The sequence below is a fragment of the Onychomys torridus genome, chromosome X (genome assembly GCF_903995425.1).
Source record: "Onychomys torridus chromosome X, mOncTor1.1, whole genome shotgun sequence".
Taxonomy (NCBI): domain Eukaryota; kingdom Metazoa; phylum Chordata; class Mammalia; order Rodentia; family Cricetidae; genus Onychomys; species Onychomys torridus.
In genome coordinates, this window is record NC_050466.1 from 109,831,284 (window position 1) to 109,850,487 (window position 19,204).

Below are 19,204 nucleotides of genomic sequence, written 5' to 3' on the forward strand. Positions count from 1 at the left end.
TGCTACATATTACAAACATTCAAGCCTATGTACCTCATTTTCACTGCAACATTATGTATTATCTACTCAGTGAAATGATGGTAAAGATGTCAGAATTGTATCAGTCATTCAATAGCTACTTCAGTTTTATAATAAATTTGACAGCAGTCTCAGATAATCAGTTTGGGACAATTTCCATTTATTTGTTTTAACCCTTGTTGTTATGGTCTCCAAGGATGAGGTTTAGGAGACACTTGATGTTTCAGTTTGGGCAAATCTTCAGAATTGTCCACATGTGGAGGATGTGGGGTGGATTTTGCATGATGAAGAGCATTTCTTCTCCTAAAACTCTTAGGTGTTTTTGCAGCTATGGAGCCAGAACCACCACACTTAACATGCTCCAGTGAAGATTCATTCTTTCCAACAGACAGGAAATGTTTCTCAAGAGCCAAGATATAGTCAATTGCATCTTGTACATTACAGGCTGATCCACTCACAATGATGCTAGAATTAGTACAGATTCCTTTTGAAGGTACATGGATGTCTACTTGGAATTTTTCCATGATTCTATGGATGGATTGTCCACCAAATCCAATAATATTGGAACAAACTTGATGGTTAAGTGGGATTTCCTTGGACACTGTTTTTTCAATCTTACGCAGCAGTTTCATTATTGCATCTCGTGCTCTTAGGATGTTGTCTTTAGAACCCGAAATGGTAATTTGATCTTGCATGGGATTTCTTACTTTATTTGAAAAATGAACAGTGACATTATATTCTGTGCAAATCTGGGAAATAAGTATACCTTTATTACCAAAGATCTTGGAATGATGTTTGGGATCTAAACTGAATGTTTGCCTAAAATTTCTTAGTGTCCGGTTTTCTATTTCCATTTGTAAAGTTTTTACTTGTTTTTGCAATTTCATCTTGGCTTGTTCTACATTTGCTTCAAGACCCATAATGGATATGATATGAAAATTTCCTCCGGGTTGTGATACCTGAACATGAACTTCAAATTCTTTTATTAGCTCGTGTAACCCACTTCCTTTGTGCCCAATAATATATGGATATAGGTGAAAAGGTACTTGGACTTGAGCAGTGACAGGAGCAACAGAATCCGGAGCTTGGATGGCTGCTGTGCTAGTTTCTGCTTTGTCTGAAAGAGACATGGTGTCACTTTTGTTTAGAGAAGTCGAAGCAGACACTTCAGTGTTATTTTCTTCTTTTGCTTTCCCATTTTCCTGAACTTCTAGATTTGTGTTTGTAGTTGGTTTTTCCGAGTCTGGAAATTTGACTTGAACCTTACAATCTCTTGCAATTTGTTGAATTCTAGAGCATATTGGTCCCATGATAAAAGGATGGAATTTGGGGGGAATAACACACCGTGTTGTGACTTCAGAATGCAAGGGCTCAAATATCTCCTGAATATGTTTCTTTGCTGCTTCAACACAAGCTTTTGCTCCTTTTATTGTGACTTTTGTACTCTGTTTTCCTGCATATGAAAAGGTAATAAACACACCACCATATTCCTTAATTATTTCTCGTAAAAGCTGTCCCCTTTGCATGATAAAATAATTGTGGAATTTGGCATTTATCAGTATGCTATCTTCCACCACATTCTCCAGATCTTTCAGTAAAACCTCTACCTCTTTTTGCACATCTTTAACAGCCTCTTCTGTCCCTATGATGGTTACTGATTCTTGATCCTTGTTCTTAAAGGTAGGGAAAATGATGCGTGCCCCCGTCTTTTCACAGATTTTATGTAGATTTCCACCATTTTCACTCATGAGAAAATGGTGATATTTTGACTTTACAGGCACAGCCACAGAGTAACTCTTGGCTTGCTCTTCTTCTGCAAGTTGTAGAAGTTTTTTCCTAGTCTTTTCAACATTTTTTGCTGGGCCTCTAATAATGACTTTTTGAAGGCCCAATTTGCTACTTGGAAAATGAATATAGACTTTGCCACATTCTTCCATGATTGAACTAATCAAAGACTCTTTAGAATCAGACAGGGATTTGTGTAGACTAGGAGGAACAGAAATCTCCACTTCAGAAACTTTGGCTATATTTTTATGCATCGAGAGAATCCAGTTATGAGTTAGTTCACGGTTTTCTGGCTTTCTAACAATGATATGCTGTGAGTTGCAATTTGATGATGTAAAAGTAACCCTTCCTTTTGAATTTAGATTGGTAGCATGGTTTTCCATTTGCAAAGCCTTATTTGGATACAGAATGTATTGTCTTTTGGAAGTCATTGTTGATTTTGAAGTATATGCAATCCAGATGAGTTGCAGATTATTCAGCAGCAGCCCCAAGACTAAAAAACTGCTTGTAGTTGTCTTTTAGCATATTACTGTGTGAGAAAAATAAATACTTTAAAGGTAATTTGTTTCAAAAATAATCTGTAGGGTAGACAATAAAATAATTAATTCATTTTCCTGAGAGTAATTTAGAGTTTCACCAATTTACCTATCCTTATATGAGCACAATGTATATTCAAATTATATGGACTGTATGGAAACAACCACCACATTTTCAAAAGAAAGTTCATCATTTTAAGTAATCTTATGACATTCATAAACAAACCTTATTCTTCCAAACCCAGAATCATTGTTTTACACCAGTACCAGCTGCTGTTTCCTAATTATTATTGCAAAAATATAGTTATCTAAGTCTCTAAAGATACTATATTGAAAAGTGCTTGCTATTTTCAGTAAAAAATTTAAAAATATATATCTTAGAATAGCAAGCAATGGTCTGAGTCATCAAATAAAAAGACATGGAATCATTATGAGGACTAAATTGGAAAGGCAATATTGAGGAAAATGGGAGGAGATAAGAGTATAACAAGGAGAGAATAAAATAAAATAATTTTTACATTTTTGAAAAATTACCATGAACCCTATAATGTATAATTAGTATATACTGATAAAAGTAGAAAAATCATACATTCCATGTGTTCAATTTATGGGATTTTAGTAAATTTGGAGTTTACAAAAAATATCTTAATTGCAGAAGGTTCCCATCATTTACATGGGTTCCCCATGCTCATTTACAGGAAATTCCATTTCTACCATCATATTCAGGCAAAGCATATATATAGAATGGTCTGCACAAAAACCTCAGTTACTTGTCTGAGTGCTGTTTTGAGATCCACATTTGTTGAGACACAATATATATTCTTTTAATTCTGAAAAACACCCCATTTCTGTTTAGAGCACCTTAAAGATTGTTTTGACTGATATTCTTTCCTGGGTCCACATCCTCTACTAGGAGTCTACATATTAAGTTATTAATGCATACTTCTTTGAACTCATTCCATCCATACTATTCTTTCCCTATGTAATATAATTTAGACTTACAACTTGGAATACCACTGAAACAGCCACTAATCATTCTTCAAATGTACAATGGTATATCCTAGCTTCAGTGTTTATATATCCATAAGCCACCTCAGCGTCATCAAATAAATACCTCATAGTCCTTTGAAACTTATTCCATCTGTTTATCTATTAATATCTAGATTTTATTGTTTGAACTGCATTTGATTTTTGTGTGTTTGCCTTTTCAAGACAGGGTTTCTCTGTATAACAACTCTGGCTGCCCTGGAACTCACTTTTTAGATGAGGCTTTCCTCAAACTCACAGATATCCACCTGCTTCTGCCCCCTGAGTGCTTGGATTAATGGCATGCATCTCCACAGCCTAGATTGAACTGTATTGAAATTTTATGAATACATAATGATTTTCCTAAAGCTTGCCAAGTATTTAATGCCATTTTAATTTCATTCCTGCATTTCTATTATGTTATTAATAAGTACTGACTAAAATTCTATACCTCCTCTCTCACTTTTTTTCTAATTTACCATGCAGTTGTTAAACTTGTCCGTCTCTTGCTTGGTCCTTTTCTCATATATTTGTCTTTTCGGCCCCAAACACATATACACTCCTATATAAACCTTCTTTTTTTACTTAACATCTCCTTTTTTTAACTTCTAAGGTAGTAATATCTACACTTTCTCTTTTATTTCTTTATAGAATCATGTTTTTATATTCATGTGTCTGAAGAAATATCAGTTATTCTTATTATATAGCTATTTAATCAGAAACAAATTATAAAATATTATCCTTAACTAAAATTTTGTATACTTTTATCATTTATTACATATAATTCCTAAATAAGTGTATGAATTTACACTTATTATCTTAGGCATTATAAGTAGCAAAATGATAAAATAGCAGAATATTGACCATTTACTAAGTGCTTCTGTATCAACTATATCAGAAATGAATAAAGGTAGATAGATAATTTCCTACATGAACATTGTATTTACATCATCCCCCCTTTTCCCCACTCCAGCTAACCTCATGCCTTCCACTTCCTCTCAAATTCATGATCTCTTAATTCTTATTGTTACACATACAAACACACACACACACACACACACAAACACACAAACACATAGTTCGTTTATCATTGCTCATATCATATGTATGCATTTAGGGCTGCACTACAATATATAGTTGAAACTCAACTATTCTGGAGTATTCTTTCATCTTTCAAATCATATTCAAATCTTAATTGCAACATCACCTTATAACAGAGCTCATCACTGGATGGATTAACTGCATAAGCTTTCTGTTTGATATTTTGATCTTTTCTCTATCTATATTATTATTTTTAAGTAACAATTCTACTCTATCATTGACACCTACTTTCAGCTTCCCCTGCCAGATATCTTTATGTCAAACATGTTGTCTGTCCATGTACTTGCATTGCCTAGTAGTACTTGTGTCATATTCTAAGTGTTAAAATATACCATTTTTTTGGATAACATTAAAATGATAATCAAAAGATCAATGGAAAAAACTTACAAGATAATATGTTGAATATAAAATGGTACTGAAAATCAATTAGAATATATATAGTCAGAAAATAAATGCTAGATGTGAAAAGATAAATGTGCATATTGAATTAAGGACAAATAAATCTTTTTTTGAGAAAAGTATAAGTACCTATGACAATATTCTACTTATGATACAAGCAAGTAATAAAGATTTTGACAATATTAAGTGTTGTCTAGCACAATTCTTAGTCTCAGTTACTGTGGATGTATATTGATACTAATTGACACTAGTTTGGAAATTTTACTGATCAGTGAACCAATCCTTATTAATAATGGACTGTAATGAGCAAGTAAGGCATTCAGCTAATATAAATGTCCAGTGTCAGAATCATATTTTAAATCACTTGATAAATACATAACAAATTTCTAAACTCTTTATCTGAGAATTTAAAAATACTGATTGTAACTCAGGTGATCAAATGCAAAGCCTTGTGCACACTGGTGTGCAATAGCCCGAGACCTTAGTGCTAAATTTCTAAGCAGAGAAATACATGTCTAATTGTATCAAGAAACATTCATCTAGATGCTCATTCTAAAAACAGTCTTACAAGAAAAATACTTCAAAATTATCTTTTCACTCAATATGTAATAATAAAAGATAAATTAACATGCCAATATAAGGAGGAATCAATAATCAAATATTGAGTAAAAGGAGTTATTTTATAGTGTGGTATTTCTATTTATAGTGAAAATCACATTTAAAAATTAAACAAGATTACACATTGTTAATATTTGCTGTGTATATTTATACACAGATGTAGTAAATCTATATTTGTAGAAGGAAATATTAAATGAATATGTTTGGGATTAGAAAAGTATGTGATTTATTCAATACATTAGTTTATAAAAATATTGTTAGAATTTTCATGATAAAACATTAAAGAAACAAATACAAACAGATGAAATTACTGTGGTTCATGTGTTTTAGTGTATATAACACACACACGCATGCACACACATACACACATGTGCACATGCATACACGTGCAAGATAATCACATTATTTAATACATATAATTTTATAGCATAATGTCATCTCTACTAATAGTTAAAATCACACTTAACTGCTAATCTGTGTCACACATTGTCAATATGTGGTGTTTGTGCTTTGAACACAAATATGTGTACTTGTATATGTATATAAATATATATAACAATAAGACTTACCCAGTTACAGATGATTTTCTTATAAATTTTCTAACCTGCATCAAGTCTCCTTTGTAAATGATTTTTCAGACTCTGTATACAAGAAGAGAATCTTAGGTAAACATGTCACACAGACTAACACAAACTCATTCTTAATTTTAAATTCATTTTTTTCTCTTATTGAAAATAGTTTTGTTTCATACAATATATCCTGATTATAGTTTCCCCTGACTATGCTCCTCTTAATTATTGCTTACCTTCCCTCCCATAAGAGCATTTTATCCTGTGGTATGTGTCTGTTATTGTTGTTTCCTATTAAAATTTATTTACTTAAGAATTATGAGTATGGGTGAATTGTCAATATGTGTGTCAGTGTGCCATGTGCATGTAGTCCCCATAGAGGTAAAAAGAGGGTGTTGGGTACTTAATTTGGAATTACAGATGGTCTTTAGCTACCATGTTAACTGAACCCCAGTTTTCTGCAAGAGGAACCAGTGCTCTTAACCACAGAGCTATCTCTCCAGCCCAAATTATTGTACTTCATAGAAGAATTTCCTGACACCAGTAGAAATGGGCATCCTTTCTTTGTCCCTCATATAAGCATATGATCCTATTTTTCTCCAAAGTTTCTGTGTAGAAGATTTTACATGCTAACTATCTTTAAGAAAACTATTTATCTGGATTATGATTTAGACTCTTCATATGTTTTGTAATTTATTTGCAGTAAATAAGATTGCTTAATCTGTGACTGTCTTATTTGAATCTATTAGGTCATATGTACAAAATATATTGTCCAGTTTCTTGCACATAACTTTTTTGAAACATCTACTAGCTGATGTGCATCTGAATGGTATTTCACTTACCCAGCAGTCATTATTTCCCATGTTTGATACCAAATACCACTAAAAATAACATTGCAAAGCCCCCTTCTCCATCAGAAGCCAGGCCAGCACCCATTTCCCAAGGTAAGACCCACCCTCCTAGACCACCACACTACCCCAGAATCCACCCAGCCAAACCCTAGTAGTCCCTCCTCTCCTCATCACCCTGTCCCACCTGGGTTCACTTTGTGTAGAAACTCCATGCTCCCCAGAGGCCATACCTGTAGTGAGTAGCTATAGTATTTGCCTTAATATTTTAACCAGTACACACCAACAAACAGATCCCCAAAGATCATACAAGCACCCTGAACCCAAGAGGACTCAGGCAAGAAAACCAGAGAGGAAACAAAAACCAAGGAACAAAACACCAATCCAATAAGGACAAACTCAGAAATGGGCACCTACACCTATAATTGTCCCAAATCCGGATGCCTAAATGCCAGTGTAAGAACACAATCAACAACAGCAAAGGCAATATGTCACCACAGGAGCCCAGCCATCCAAATACAGCAAGACCTGATCATTCTAACGTAACTAAAGCATAAGAAATAACCTTGTGTAAGCCCAAGGTTCCAAACAGCCAGCTCATGCACTAAGGACAGTCCTGGTCCCACAGCCTGGGTGCTTCCCAAACAGATCAAGCTATTCAGTTGTCTCACTTATCCAGAGGGCCTGATCTAGCTGGGGGCTCCTCAGCCATTGGTTCATAATTCATGTGCTTCCATTCGATTGGCTATTTGTCCCTGTGCTTTTTGCAATTTGGGGTTCAACAATTCACGCTCTTGCAGTCCCTCCTCTTTCTTGACAGTTGGACACATGGAGCTCCACCTGGGGCCTGGCTGTTTAAATGAATCCCCAGGGGTGTCTTGGTCCTGGAGGACATGGGAATGGAGGGGAGGGGCTGGGGGGAAGGTGGGGGGTAGGGGGAGGACAGGGGAACCCATGGCTGATGTATAAAATTAAAACACATAATAATAATAATAATTATTATTATTATTAAATAAATAAATAAATAAATAAATAAATAAATAAATAAAAGAAATAACCTTAAAACCAACTTTATAAAGATGACAGAGAGTTCGACAAGAGGAAATGAATCAATCCCTAAAGAAATTGAGGGAAAGACAAAAAAGAGAAAACTAATGAATCCCTTAAAGAAAGCCAAGAAAAAGTCAAGCAGGTGAAGAAAATGGGAAAAAAAATGTACAAGAAATGAAGTGGAAATAGAAGCAATAAAGAAATTACAAACTGAGAGAATTCTGGGATGGGATATCTAGGTAAGTGAACAGGAACTACAGAGACAAGTATCAACAACAGAATCAAAGAGATGGTAGAGAGAATATCAGGCACTGAATATATGATAAAAGAAATATATTGCCCAATGACAGAGAAATGGATGAGATCTACATGAACAACCTGGACGTAAGTGGGGGTAATGAAGGGCAAGGTTAGAGGGAAAGAAAGCTTAGGGGAGCAGGAGATCTCAGCTGGATCAAGAACAGAAAGGGAAAAAAAGGAATAACAGACCATGATAAATGAAGACCACATGAGAACAGGAAGAAGCAAAGTGCTAGAGAGGTCCCTAGAAATGCATAATAATACCTCCACTGTAGACTGCTGGCAATGGTTGAGAGAAAGCCTGATCTGACCTAGTCTGGTAATCAGATGGCCAAACACCCTAACCCTAACTGTTGTGTTAGAACTCTCATCCAATAACTGATGGAAGTGGATGCAGAGATCCTTGGCCAGGCCCCAGTTGCAGCTCCAGGAGTCCAATTGTCGAGAAAGAGGAGGGATTGTAAGCGTGTGAATTGTTGAGAGCAAGATTGGAAAAGCACAGGGACAAATAGCCAAATGAATGGAAGCACATGAATTATGAACCAAAAGCTGTGGAGCCCCCAGCTGGATCAGGCCCTCTGGATAAGTGTAACAATTGAATAGCTAGAACTGTTTGGGAGGCACCCAGGCTGTGGGACCAGGACCTGTCCTTAGTGCATGAGCTGGCTGTTTGGAACCTGGAGCATATGCAGGGACACTTTGCTAAGCCTGGAAGGAGGGGACTGGACCTGCTTGGACTGAATCTACCAGGTTGAGCTGAATCCCCAGGGGAGTCTTTGCCCTAGAGGAGACAGGAATGGAGGGGAGGGGCTTAGGGGAAGGTGGAGTTGGGGATGGGAGTGGGGAGGACAGGGAAACCCATGGCTGATATGTAAAATTAAAACACAAATATAATTTTTAAAAAAAGAACAAAAAGAAAATGTTAAATACAAAAAAATCCCTGACACAAAACATTCATGAAATCATTAAATCTGGGACACCATGAAGAGACAAAACCAAATAATAGAAATAGAAGAAGGAAAACACTCTCAGCTCAAAGGCCCAGAAATTTATTTTAACAAACTCAGAACAAAATTTTCCTGACCTAAAAAAGGATATGCCAATAAAAGTACAAGAAACTAACAGAACAGCAAATAGAATGGACCAGAAAAGAAACTCCCCTCACCATGTAATAATTGAAACACTAAACACATAGAACAAAGAAATAATATTAAAAGCTGTGAAAGAAAAAGGCCAAGTAACGTATAAAGGCAGACCTACTAGAATTATATATTCAACATTTCAATGGAGATTTGAAAAGGCAGAGGGTCTGGACAGATGTCCTGCAGACTCTAACATAACACAGATGCCATCCCAGTGTACTATACTCAACAAAACTTGCAGTCACCATAGAGGGAGAAAACATGATATTCCATGAAAAGCCAAATTTAAATAATATCTATCCACAAATCCAGGCTTATAGAACATACTAGAAGGAAAACTCAACTCAAGAAGGCTAACTACACCAAAAAAAAGAGACAATAAATAATCTCACACCAGCATAACCCTAAAAAGGGAAACACACACACACACACATACATACACACACACACACACACACACACACACACACACACACTACCAACACCACCAAGAACAACATAATAACAGGAATTAACAATCAGTGGCCATTAATATCCCTCAATATCAGTGACTCAATCCCCCATTAAAAAAACAAAGAATAACATAATGGATGTGAAAACAGGATCCATCCTTCTGCTACATATGAGAAGCACACTTCAACATCAAAGATACACATTACCCCAGAGGAAAAATTTGGAAAAATATTTCCGAGAAAATGGACCTAAGAAACAAGCTGGAGTATAATAAGTTCTAATATCAAACAAAATAGACTTCAAGCCAAAGGTAATCAAAAGCGATGGAGAACACTTCATACCCATCAAAGGAAAAATCAAACAAGATGTTTTTTTCAATTCTTAATATCTATGCCCCAAACACAAGGTCACCCATGTTTGTAAAGGAAACACTGCTAAAGCTTAAATTACACCTTGACCCTCGCACAGTGATAGTATGAAACTTCAATACCCCAGTTTCACCAAATGACACACCATCCAGACAAATCTAAACAGAGAAATACTGGAGCTAACAGATGTTATGAGCCAAATGGACCTAACAGATATCTCTAGAAAACTTCAACCAAACACAAAAGAATATACTTTCTTCTCAGCACTTCATGGAGCAGTGACTACATACTCAGTGACAAAGCAAGTCTCGACAGACTAAAGAAAATTGAAATAATCCCCTGCATCCTATCAGACCACTATGGATTAAAGTTGGACTTCAACAACAAAAACAGAAAGCCTACAACCTCATGGAACCTGAACAACTTTCTACTGGATGACCACTGTGTAAAGGTAGAAATGAAGAAATAAAATACTTCCTAGAATAAAAGGGAAATGAATACACAACATACCCAAACTTACAGGGCATAATGAAAGCAGTGGTAAGAGGAAAGTTCATAACACTAAGTGCCTGCATAAAGAAATTCAAGAGATCTCATACTAGCAACTTAACAGCACACCTGAAATCTCTAGAACAAAAAGAAGCAAACAGAGCAAAGAGGAATAGATGTTATAATAACCAAAGTGAGGTCTGAAATTTTTTAAGAAGGCAAAATAAAACAATACAAAGAATCAATGAAACAAAGAGTTGGTTCTTTGAGAAAATCAACAAGATAGACAACTCTTATCAAATTACCTAAAAGAGAGACAATGTCCAAATTAACAAAATCAGAAGAGAAAATTGACACATAGAAACAGATACCAAGGAAATATACAGAATCATTAGGTCATGTTGTTGAAGTCCAAAAACCTGTACTCCACGCAATTTGAAAATCTAAAAGAAATGGACAGTTTTCTTGATAGATACCACTTGCAAAAGTTAAATCAAGATGAGATAAATAATATAAAAAAATCTATAACACATGAAGAAAGAGAAGCATTCATTAAGTCTCCCCCCCCCAAAAAAAGCCCAGTGCCAGATAGCTTTATTCAAAAATATTCAATAAATTATTTGCAAACCAAATCCAAAAACACATCAAAAATATCATCTACCATGGTCAAGTAAGCTTCATCTCAGAGATGTAGGGGTGGTTCAACATATAGAAATCTGTCAATGTAATTCAACATATAAACAAACTGGGAGAAAAAAATATAATCATTTCATTACATGCTGAAAAAGCCTTTGATAAAATCCAAGATCTACTTCATGATATAAGTCTTGGCAAGATTGTAGTTTTAAGGGAATTATCTAAACATAATAAAGGCAATATACAGTAAATGTATAGCCAACATCAAATTAAATGGACAGAAACTCAAAGCAACTCCCCTAAAATCAGGAACAAGATAAAGCTGGCTACTTTCTCCATATCTATTCTATATTGTACTTGAAATATAGCCAGAGCGATAAGAAATCTAAAGGAGATCAAGGGTATATAAACTGGAAGGGAAGATGTCAAAGTACCTTTATTTGTAGGTGATAGGATAGTGTATGTAAGTGACCCAAAAAATTTATCAGTGATCTCCTACAGGTGATAAACACCTTCAGCAATGTGACAGGATAACAAGATTGATTAAAAAAAAATCAGTGGCCCTCCTATATACAAATGGCAAAAGGGCTGAGGAAATAATCATTGAAATAACATCTTTCACAATAACCACAAATATTGTAATATATCTTAGGGTAACTCTAACCAAACAAGTGAAAGACCCTTATGACAAGAACTTCAAGTCTTTGACAAAAGAAATAGAAGATATGAGAAGATGGAAAGATCTTTCATGTTCATAGATAAGCAGGATTAACTTAGTGATAATGGCAGTTTTACCACAGTCAACAGATTCTACTCAGTTCCCATCAAGATCTCAATACAATACTTTACAGACCTAGAAAGAAAAACATTCAGCTTCATATGGAGAATCAAAACAAAACAAAAAAACAAAAACCCAACAGGATAAGTAAAACAATCCTTTACAATAAAAGAACTTCTACAGGTATCACCATTCGTGACCTCCAGCTGTGTTACAGAGCTATAGTAATAAAAATCACATGATATTGGCATAAAAAGAGAGTGGTTGATCAATGGGAAAGAATAAAAATAACCCAGATATACAGATATACATCCACATACCTATAGGTAACTGATTTTTGACAAAGAAGCTGGAAATATACAATGGATAAAAGAAACTATCTTCAACAAATAGTGCTGGTTTAATTGGATGTCAGTATGTAGAAGAATTCAAATAGATATATAACTATTACTCTGTACAAAGCTCAAGTCCAAGTGGATTAAAAGACCTGAACATAAAACCAAATACACTGAACATTATAGAAGAGAAAATGGGAAATAGCCTTGAACACATTAGCAAAAGAGACAACATCTTGAACCAATAGCACAGGCACAAAGATTGACAAATAATAAATGGGACCTTGCTGGGGATGCTGTGAATATTTTGCTCTGATTAATTGATAAATAAAACACTGATTGGCCAGTAGCCAGGCAAGAAGTATTGGATAGGTGGGACAAGCAGAGAAGAGAATGCTGGGAGGTAGAAGGCTGAGTCAGGAGATGCCAGCCTGCCATCCATGGAGAAACAGGTAAAGGCAACAGGTAAAGCCATGGAACACATGGCGACATATAGATGAATAGAAATGGGTTAATTTAAGATATAAAAACTAAGGTTGGGGATTTAGCTCAGTGGTAGAGTGCTTGCCTAGCAAGTACAAGGCCCTGGGTTATATCCTCAGCTTTAAAAAAAAAAGATATAAAAACTAGATAGATAGCAAGAAGCCTGCCACAGCCATACAGTATATAATTAATGTAAGTCTCTTTGTGTTTACATGAGTCCAAGTGGCCAGCCACAGGACTGTGGGAGCTGAGCTGAACCAAGAGACCTTTGCTGCAGGACCTCATGAAACTGAAAAGCTTCTGCAAGGCAAAGGACACAGTCAATAGGACAAAATGGCAGCCAGCAGAATGGGAAAAGATTTTCAACAATCTCACATCTGACAAAGGGCTAATATCCAAAATATATAAATAATTCCAGAAACTAGAAATAAAAAACCAAATGATCCAATTAGAAAATGGAGTAGAGACCTAAACCAAATTTTAAATGGAGGAATCTCAAATGGCCAAGATGCACATGAAGAATGTTCAACATCCTTAGCCATCAGAGAAATGCAAATTAAAACTGATTTGAGATTCCTTCTTATAACTGACAGAATGGCTAAGATCAAAAACATAAGTAACAGCTCATGGTTGACAATGATGTGGAAAAGGGGGAATACTCCTCCACTGTTGGTGGGAGTGAAAATTTGTAAATCAATAAGGAAATCAATATGGCAGTTTCTTAGAAAAATTGGAAACCAATCTACCCAGGAACCAGTAATACCATTCCTAGCCACATACCCAAAATGCACTCCATTCCACCACAATGACACTTGCTCAACTGTATTCATAGCAGCTTTATTCTATATAGAGAAACTTGAAACAATCCAGATGTCCTTCAACTGAATAATAGATAAAGAAAATGTGGTACATTTACACAACATAGTATTACTTAGCTATTAAAAACAATGAAATCATTAAATTTTCAGGCAAATGGATAAAAAATAGGAAAAAAAATCTTAAGTGAGGTAACCCATACCCAGAAAGACAATCATGGTATGTACTTGCTGATAAATGGATATTATCTGGAAATTAAAGCAAAACCATGCTAAAATCCACAGACCCAAAGAAGCCAAGTAAAAAGGAAAACTGGGGGTGAGATATATGAATCTCCCTGAAAGGAGGAACTAGAATAGGCATCTGGAGTGGATTGGAGGAGGGGTGTATAGGGGTGGTGACTGGAACAGGAGGTATCAGATGGAGGGAGAATGGAGGGCTAGAGTATTGAAAGAGAAAACTGAAATTGGTGAGGAATCTTGGAGACATGATAGAAACTAATGCAATGGAAACTCCCATGAATCTGTGAAGGTGACCCTAGCTGGCACTCCTAGCAGTGGGGCATATGGTGCCTGAACTGGACATCTCATTTAACCAGGCAAGACTTCCAATGGAGGGATTGAGACACCAACCCAGCCACATAACCTTTGACCTACAATTTATCCTGCATAAAAGATGTGCTGTGATAGCCGGGCAGTGGTGGCACACACCTGTAATCCCAGCACTCGGGAGGCAGAGGCAGGCGGATCTCTGTGAGTTCGAGGCCAGCATGGTCTACAGAGCTAGTCCAGGACAGGCTCCAAAGCTACAAAGAAACCCTGTTTCGAAAAAAAACAAAACAACAACAACAACAAAAAAGATGTTCTGTGATAAAGGTGGTGTAGAAATTGTGGGAGTGGCCAACCAATGACTAGTCCCACCTGAGACCCATGCCACAAGAGGGAGTCCACCCCTGACCCTGCCTAAGGGCAAGGAACCAGAGTCTAGATAGCCCAGAGCACTAGGATAGAACCAAACACAGTTTGAAAAAAAAAAGTCAATGAAATGATTCCTAATGATATTCTTCTATATTCATAGATTGGTGCCTAGTTCAATTGTCATCAGAGAGGCTTCATTCAGCTACTGATGGAAACAGATGTGAAGACCCACAGCCAAACATTAGGCAGAACTTGGAGAACCCTATGGAAGAAGGGAAAAAGGATTGTAGGAGCCACAGGGGTCAAGGACGCTACAAAACTAAAACCTATAGAATCAACTAACCTGGGCTCATAAGGGGGCTACAGAGACTGAACTGAGAACCAAGAATCCTTCATGGGTCTGAACTAGGCCCCTGTGCATATGCTACAGTTGAGCTGCTTAGTCTTTTGTGACTCTTAACAGTGGAAGAAGGGGCTGTATTTTGACACTTTTGGCAGGTTTGGGGACCCTTTTCCTCATACTGGGATGCCCCTTCCAGCATTAATATAAGGAGAGGTGCCTATTTTTACTGCAACTTGATATGCAATATTTGGATGATGTCCCTGGGAGGCCTACCATTTCTGAAAGGAAACCAAGGAGAAGTGGATTGTTGGAGGCAGAGAGGAGATGGCAGGGAGGGGCTTGGAGAAAAGGAGGGAAGGGAAACTGGTCAGAATGTAAATAATAATAATAATAATAATAATAATAATAATAATAATAATATCTTCAAAATAAAAAAGAATACAAAATTTATATTGTTTAACATCCAATAAAGTATTCTATGTCTATGTAAAAAAATTACATTACAGATTAAACAAGCTCTTATGGAAGTGCTATGTTTTCATGGAAAAAATTACTACAACACACAGGGAAGAGTGAAGATGACTTTAAACACTGCTTTCTACTTAATGTTTCTCTCCCAATAGGCTACATTTTGCCATTATGAAGTGGCAAAAGAAGCTAAATGCATTATGGTTCTACCAAGGGCTGTCCAGTGCAGACAGATAATTCTATTTGATATTTTAATTGTGATGTTTAATCTACTTAAATAAATTATCTTGATTTTATTAGACATTCCTTATGCAGAAATAAATTTTGAACCATACTACAACAAAAATGATCTTTCAAACTTAAAAATGATTTTTAAACTTACCTTTTCTTCTAGTTCAGTTTGCAAGTGTTCCTTTGATGATAATTTAAGAAAGCATAAACTCACCTTTTAACTTTCCAAAACAATAGGTGATGAAAGCTTCATGGAATTGCTGATTTGCCTTAATATTAAACGAGAAGCTGAAAATAAATTGTTAGTCTTCCATTATCTGAAACTTAGAGTGGTTTCAGTATTCTTTAAAACATGATCCTCTTATCAAATGCATGCTATAAACTGAAATGGATAATAAATAGAGTAAATATATGTGTGTGTATATATATATACATATATATATATATATATATATATATATATATATATATATATATATATATATATACTCTATTTATTCATATACCTGAAGAGATACTACATCATTTTGTTACTCAATATTATGCTTTGATGTTGTGAATAAATGATATCTACACACAATTTCTCTCAGGAACTTTGGCAAGTATTATAAAACCTTATAGTGAGGTAATTTAATATTGACACTACCAAAAAGTTAAATATTTATCATGTGTTTTAACTATTGATTTAACATAAATAAATATTGTTAAATAAAAAAGAAAGTTTCAACTGAATTTGAAATTTTGCAACCAATATAATTTTTTATTATATATATGGACATTTTCCTGTGTGCACATTTGTGTATAGGTGTGTAAATTTTCCCCTTTAACAGTGAAATTAATTGTCAAATAGGTTCAAATTATCCCTAAAGCTCTGTATACACAAGTTCAAAGTTACTTAGATCACTCTGGTAAATTCTTAATACTATAGTAATTATTTTTATTCATTAAATATTTATGTGATTTTTTTTACATTTGTAATTAAATGTTAGCACAACAGATGACAAGAAGTTTTTTGTAGCATCTTCTATGTATGTCAACAAATTTATCTCTCTTAATAATTTAATGTGGTACATTTCAACACCAGAATTTTATAAGCATTTTTTGTCTTCCAGTCTTTCTCACTTAAAATTCCAAATTTGTGTGACATAATTTCACAAAATGTTATAATTATCCAAATAAAATTCATATACATGATGCCAGAAAAATGTAAGATCACAAAAAAATCCTAATGGACATTGTGACGTGGCACAAAAATAACCTAACCAAAGTTTAAACATGGACACATGATACTAGTTCATGCATTAACAGTAAGATATAATTTATTCAGAGGATAGATGAAAATTGAATAATTACATATAAATATGAATGTACTTATATGCAGAAGAAATTTATAAGATATACTAATAAAATATTAATTTACTTATGTGAAAATGAAATTTCTATGACAAACTAATGGAACAGTAAAATAATAATAATAGTGATAGTAATGCTAATATGAATAGTAATCATGCATATGATAATTTGATCAGGATAAAGATTCAAATATAAATAACAAGGGAAGATAATATTTATTGGAACAAAAATGCTCAAATTATGAAGGTTTATACATGAATCTAGTACATGTGCAAAAAAATAAATTTAAATAATAAAAATATATGACCTGTTATGGATAAGTTATGAGGTGATTCTGACCTGAGGTAATTCTATCATTTTGTAGGTGACTTCCCAGGTCAATTTTGGATTTTCAGGAAATCATTTCTCACCTTGAGAAAGACTAACCAAACTAGACACATGCTCTGAATACTAGAATTGAATGAATCTCATATATTACTTATATATATACATACATATATATATATATATATATATATATATATGTTGCATAATAATTCAAAAATACCAATTGAAAACCATATGCAAAGAAAAATAAGTAAAAGATATTATGGGATAAAATATATGCAGCATACAGAGATAATAAAATAATAATGTTCAAGGTGTGATGATAGAACCAAACAATACAGAAAAAATAAAAAATGAAGTTTAAAATGAAGCATTATTATGCTGTATGCTATAATAATGAAAATAAAGAAACCAGTATTTATAGAATCGTCCATAAGAATAATTAGTCAAAATAAATTGAGAAACTGACAAGAGTCTATAAATTCTAGTAAAACAGTAAACACTGTTTCACCTGCTTGCTGGTGAAATATCTAAGGGCATAAGTTAGATTGCAAACATTGAGTCTAACAAGTTTGACATGACAATTGAGGATTGTGAGGAATCTGATTTTATAGTATAGTCTGACAAATATAGTCGTATATAGTATTAAGGCTGACCTAGATTAATACTGAATACAAACACAAACCCAAGAATATGAAATTTTGACAAGAAAGACATTCAGGAAAGTCTGTTAATATGAAGATAACTAACAAAAATATAGATTTGGAAAAGATTATGACTTCAGAATGAAAAAAATAACAAGATGGCCACCGAGTTCCTAAGTTCCTCCAGTGGGTTTCAATTTATGATACTAAATCTTAACACATACAGAAAATAACACATTCTCATAGCTGGTTATTAAGTATATTGTGAGGAAAGAAATAAGGAAATGCAATTTAGAAAGAGTAATCATAAACTAAAAATAGGTATGATATACTACTGAAAAATAGACCAACCAATTAGAATGAAATATAAAAAAGGTGCTACCCTCAGAAGACATGATCTAAACAGTTGCCTCAAACTTCTGTATAATCTACTAGAACTCTTAAAAGTAAAATAAAAGTTATTTTTCGCCAAAACTCCAAAAATGTTAACAAATATCTTACCTGGAAAAGATGAACTACCAGACTGGACTAAGTTTGGCCTTACTGAGTGTACATAAAGGTTCCCATCACAATAGAATTTTGAGGAAGATGACCTCACAAGGAGTAAGCCAGCTGCATACTACCAATGCCAGAAAGGGACAAATCAATGTAATAAAGATTTAAATAAGCGACTGACAGAAATTTAAAGACAAAAGAACAAAAATATTCACATATTAGAACACACAAATGTTTTGAGGAAAGGATTCATAATAATATAACAAAGAAAATACACAATGGCAAGTAAATATGAGTAAATGCTGAATAGTAACTTGTTATAATTATATTCCACACATTTTTTTTAAATTTCTGAAAGAACTTAGACAGTTTTACCACTGCACACTGAAATAACAATAAAAGAAATACAAGAACATATAATCATAAACACAGTATTTACATTTTAGAGTAGGTGGTGAAATCCTTCAAGGAATACACATTCTTTTAGTGTTTCATAACAAATATGATAATATAAATTTAATATTATTCATCACTGTTATCTCAGTTGGTACTACATTCTATGATTAGTAAATAAAGAACAAAAATATTGGATAAATATATGTGCACATAGACACAAACATGTTATTAGCAAAATAGGGCACAAAAACTTGTGTTGGTTATAGTTCTCATTTCTGCA

The 19,204-nt window shown here is 34.3% G+C and overlaps 1 protein-coding gene across 1 annotated transcript; it reads right to left on the minus strand.

Annotated features, from left to right (window-relative positions):
- Nucleotides 1–200: 200 nt before the first annotated feature.
- Nucleotides 201–2,234, minus strand: LOC118573780 (vigilin-like). The gene has a single exon (XM_036174142.1). The coding sequence runs from the start codon at nucleotides 2,232–2,234 to the stop codon at nucleotides 201–203; it is 2,034 nt and encodes a 677-aa protein (XP_036030035.1).
- Between the last annotated feature and the right edge of the window lie 16,970 nt (nucleotides 2,235–19,204).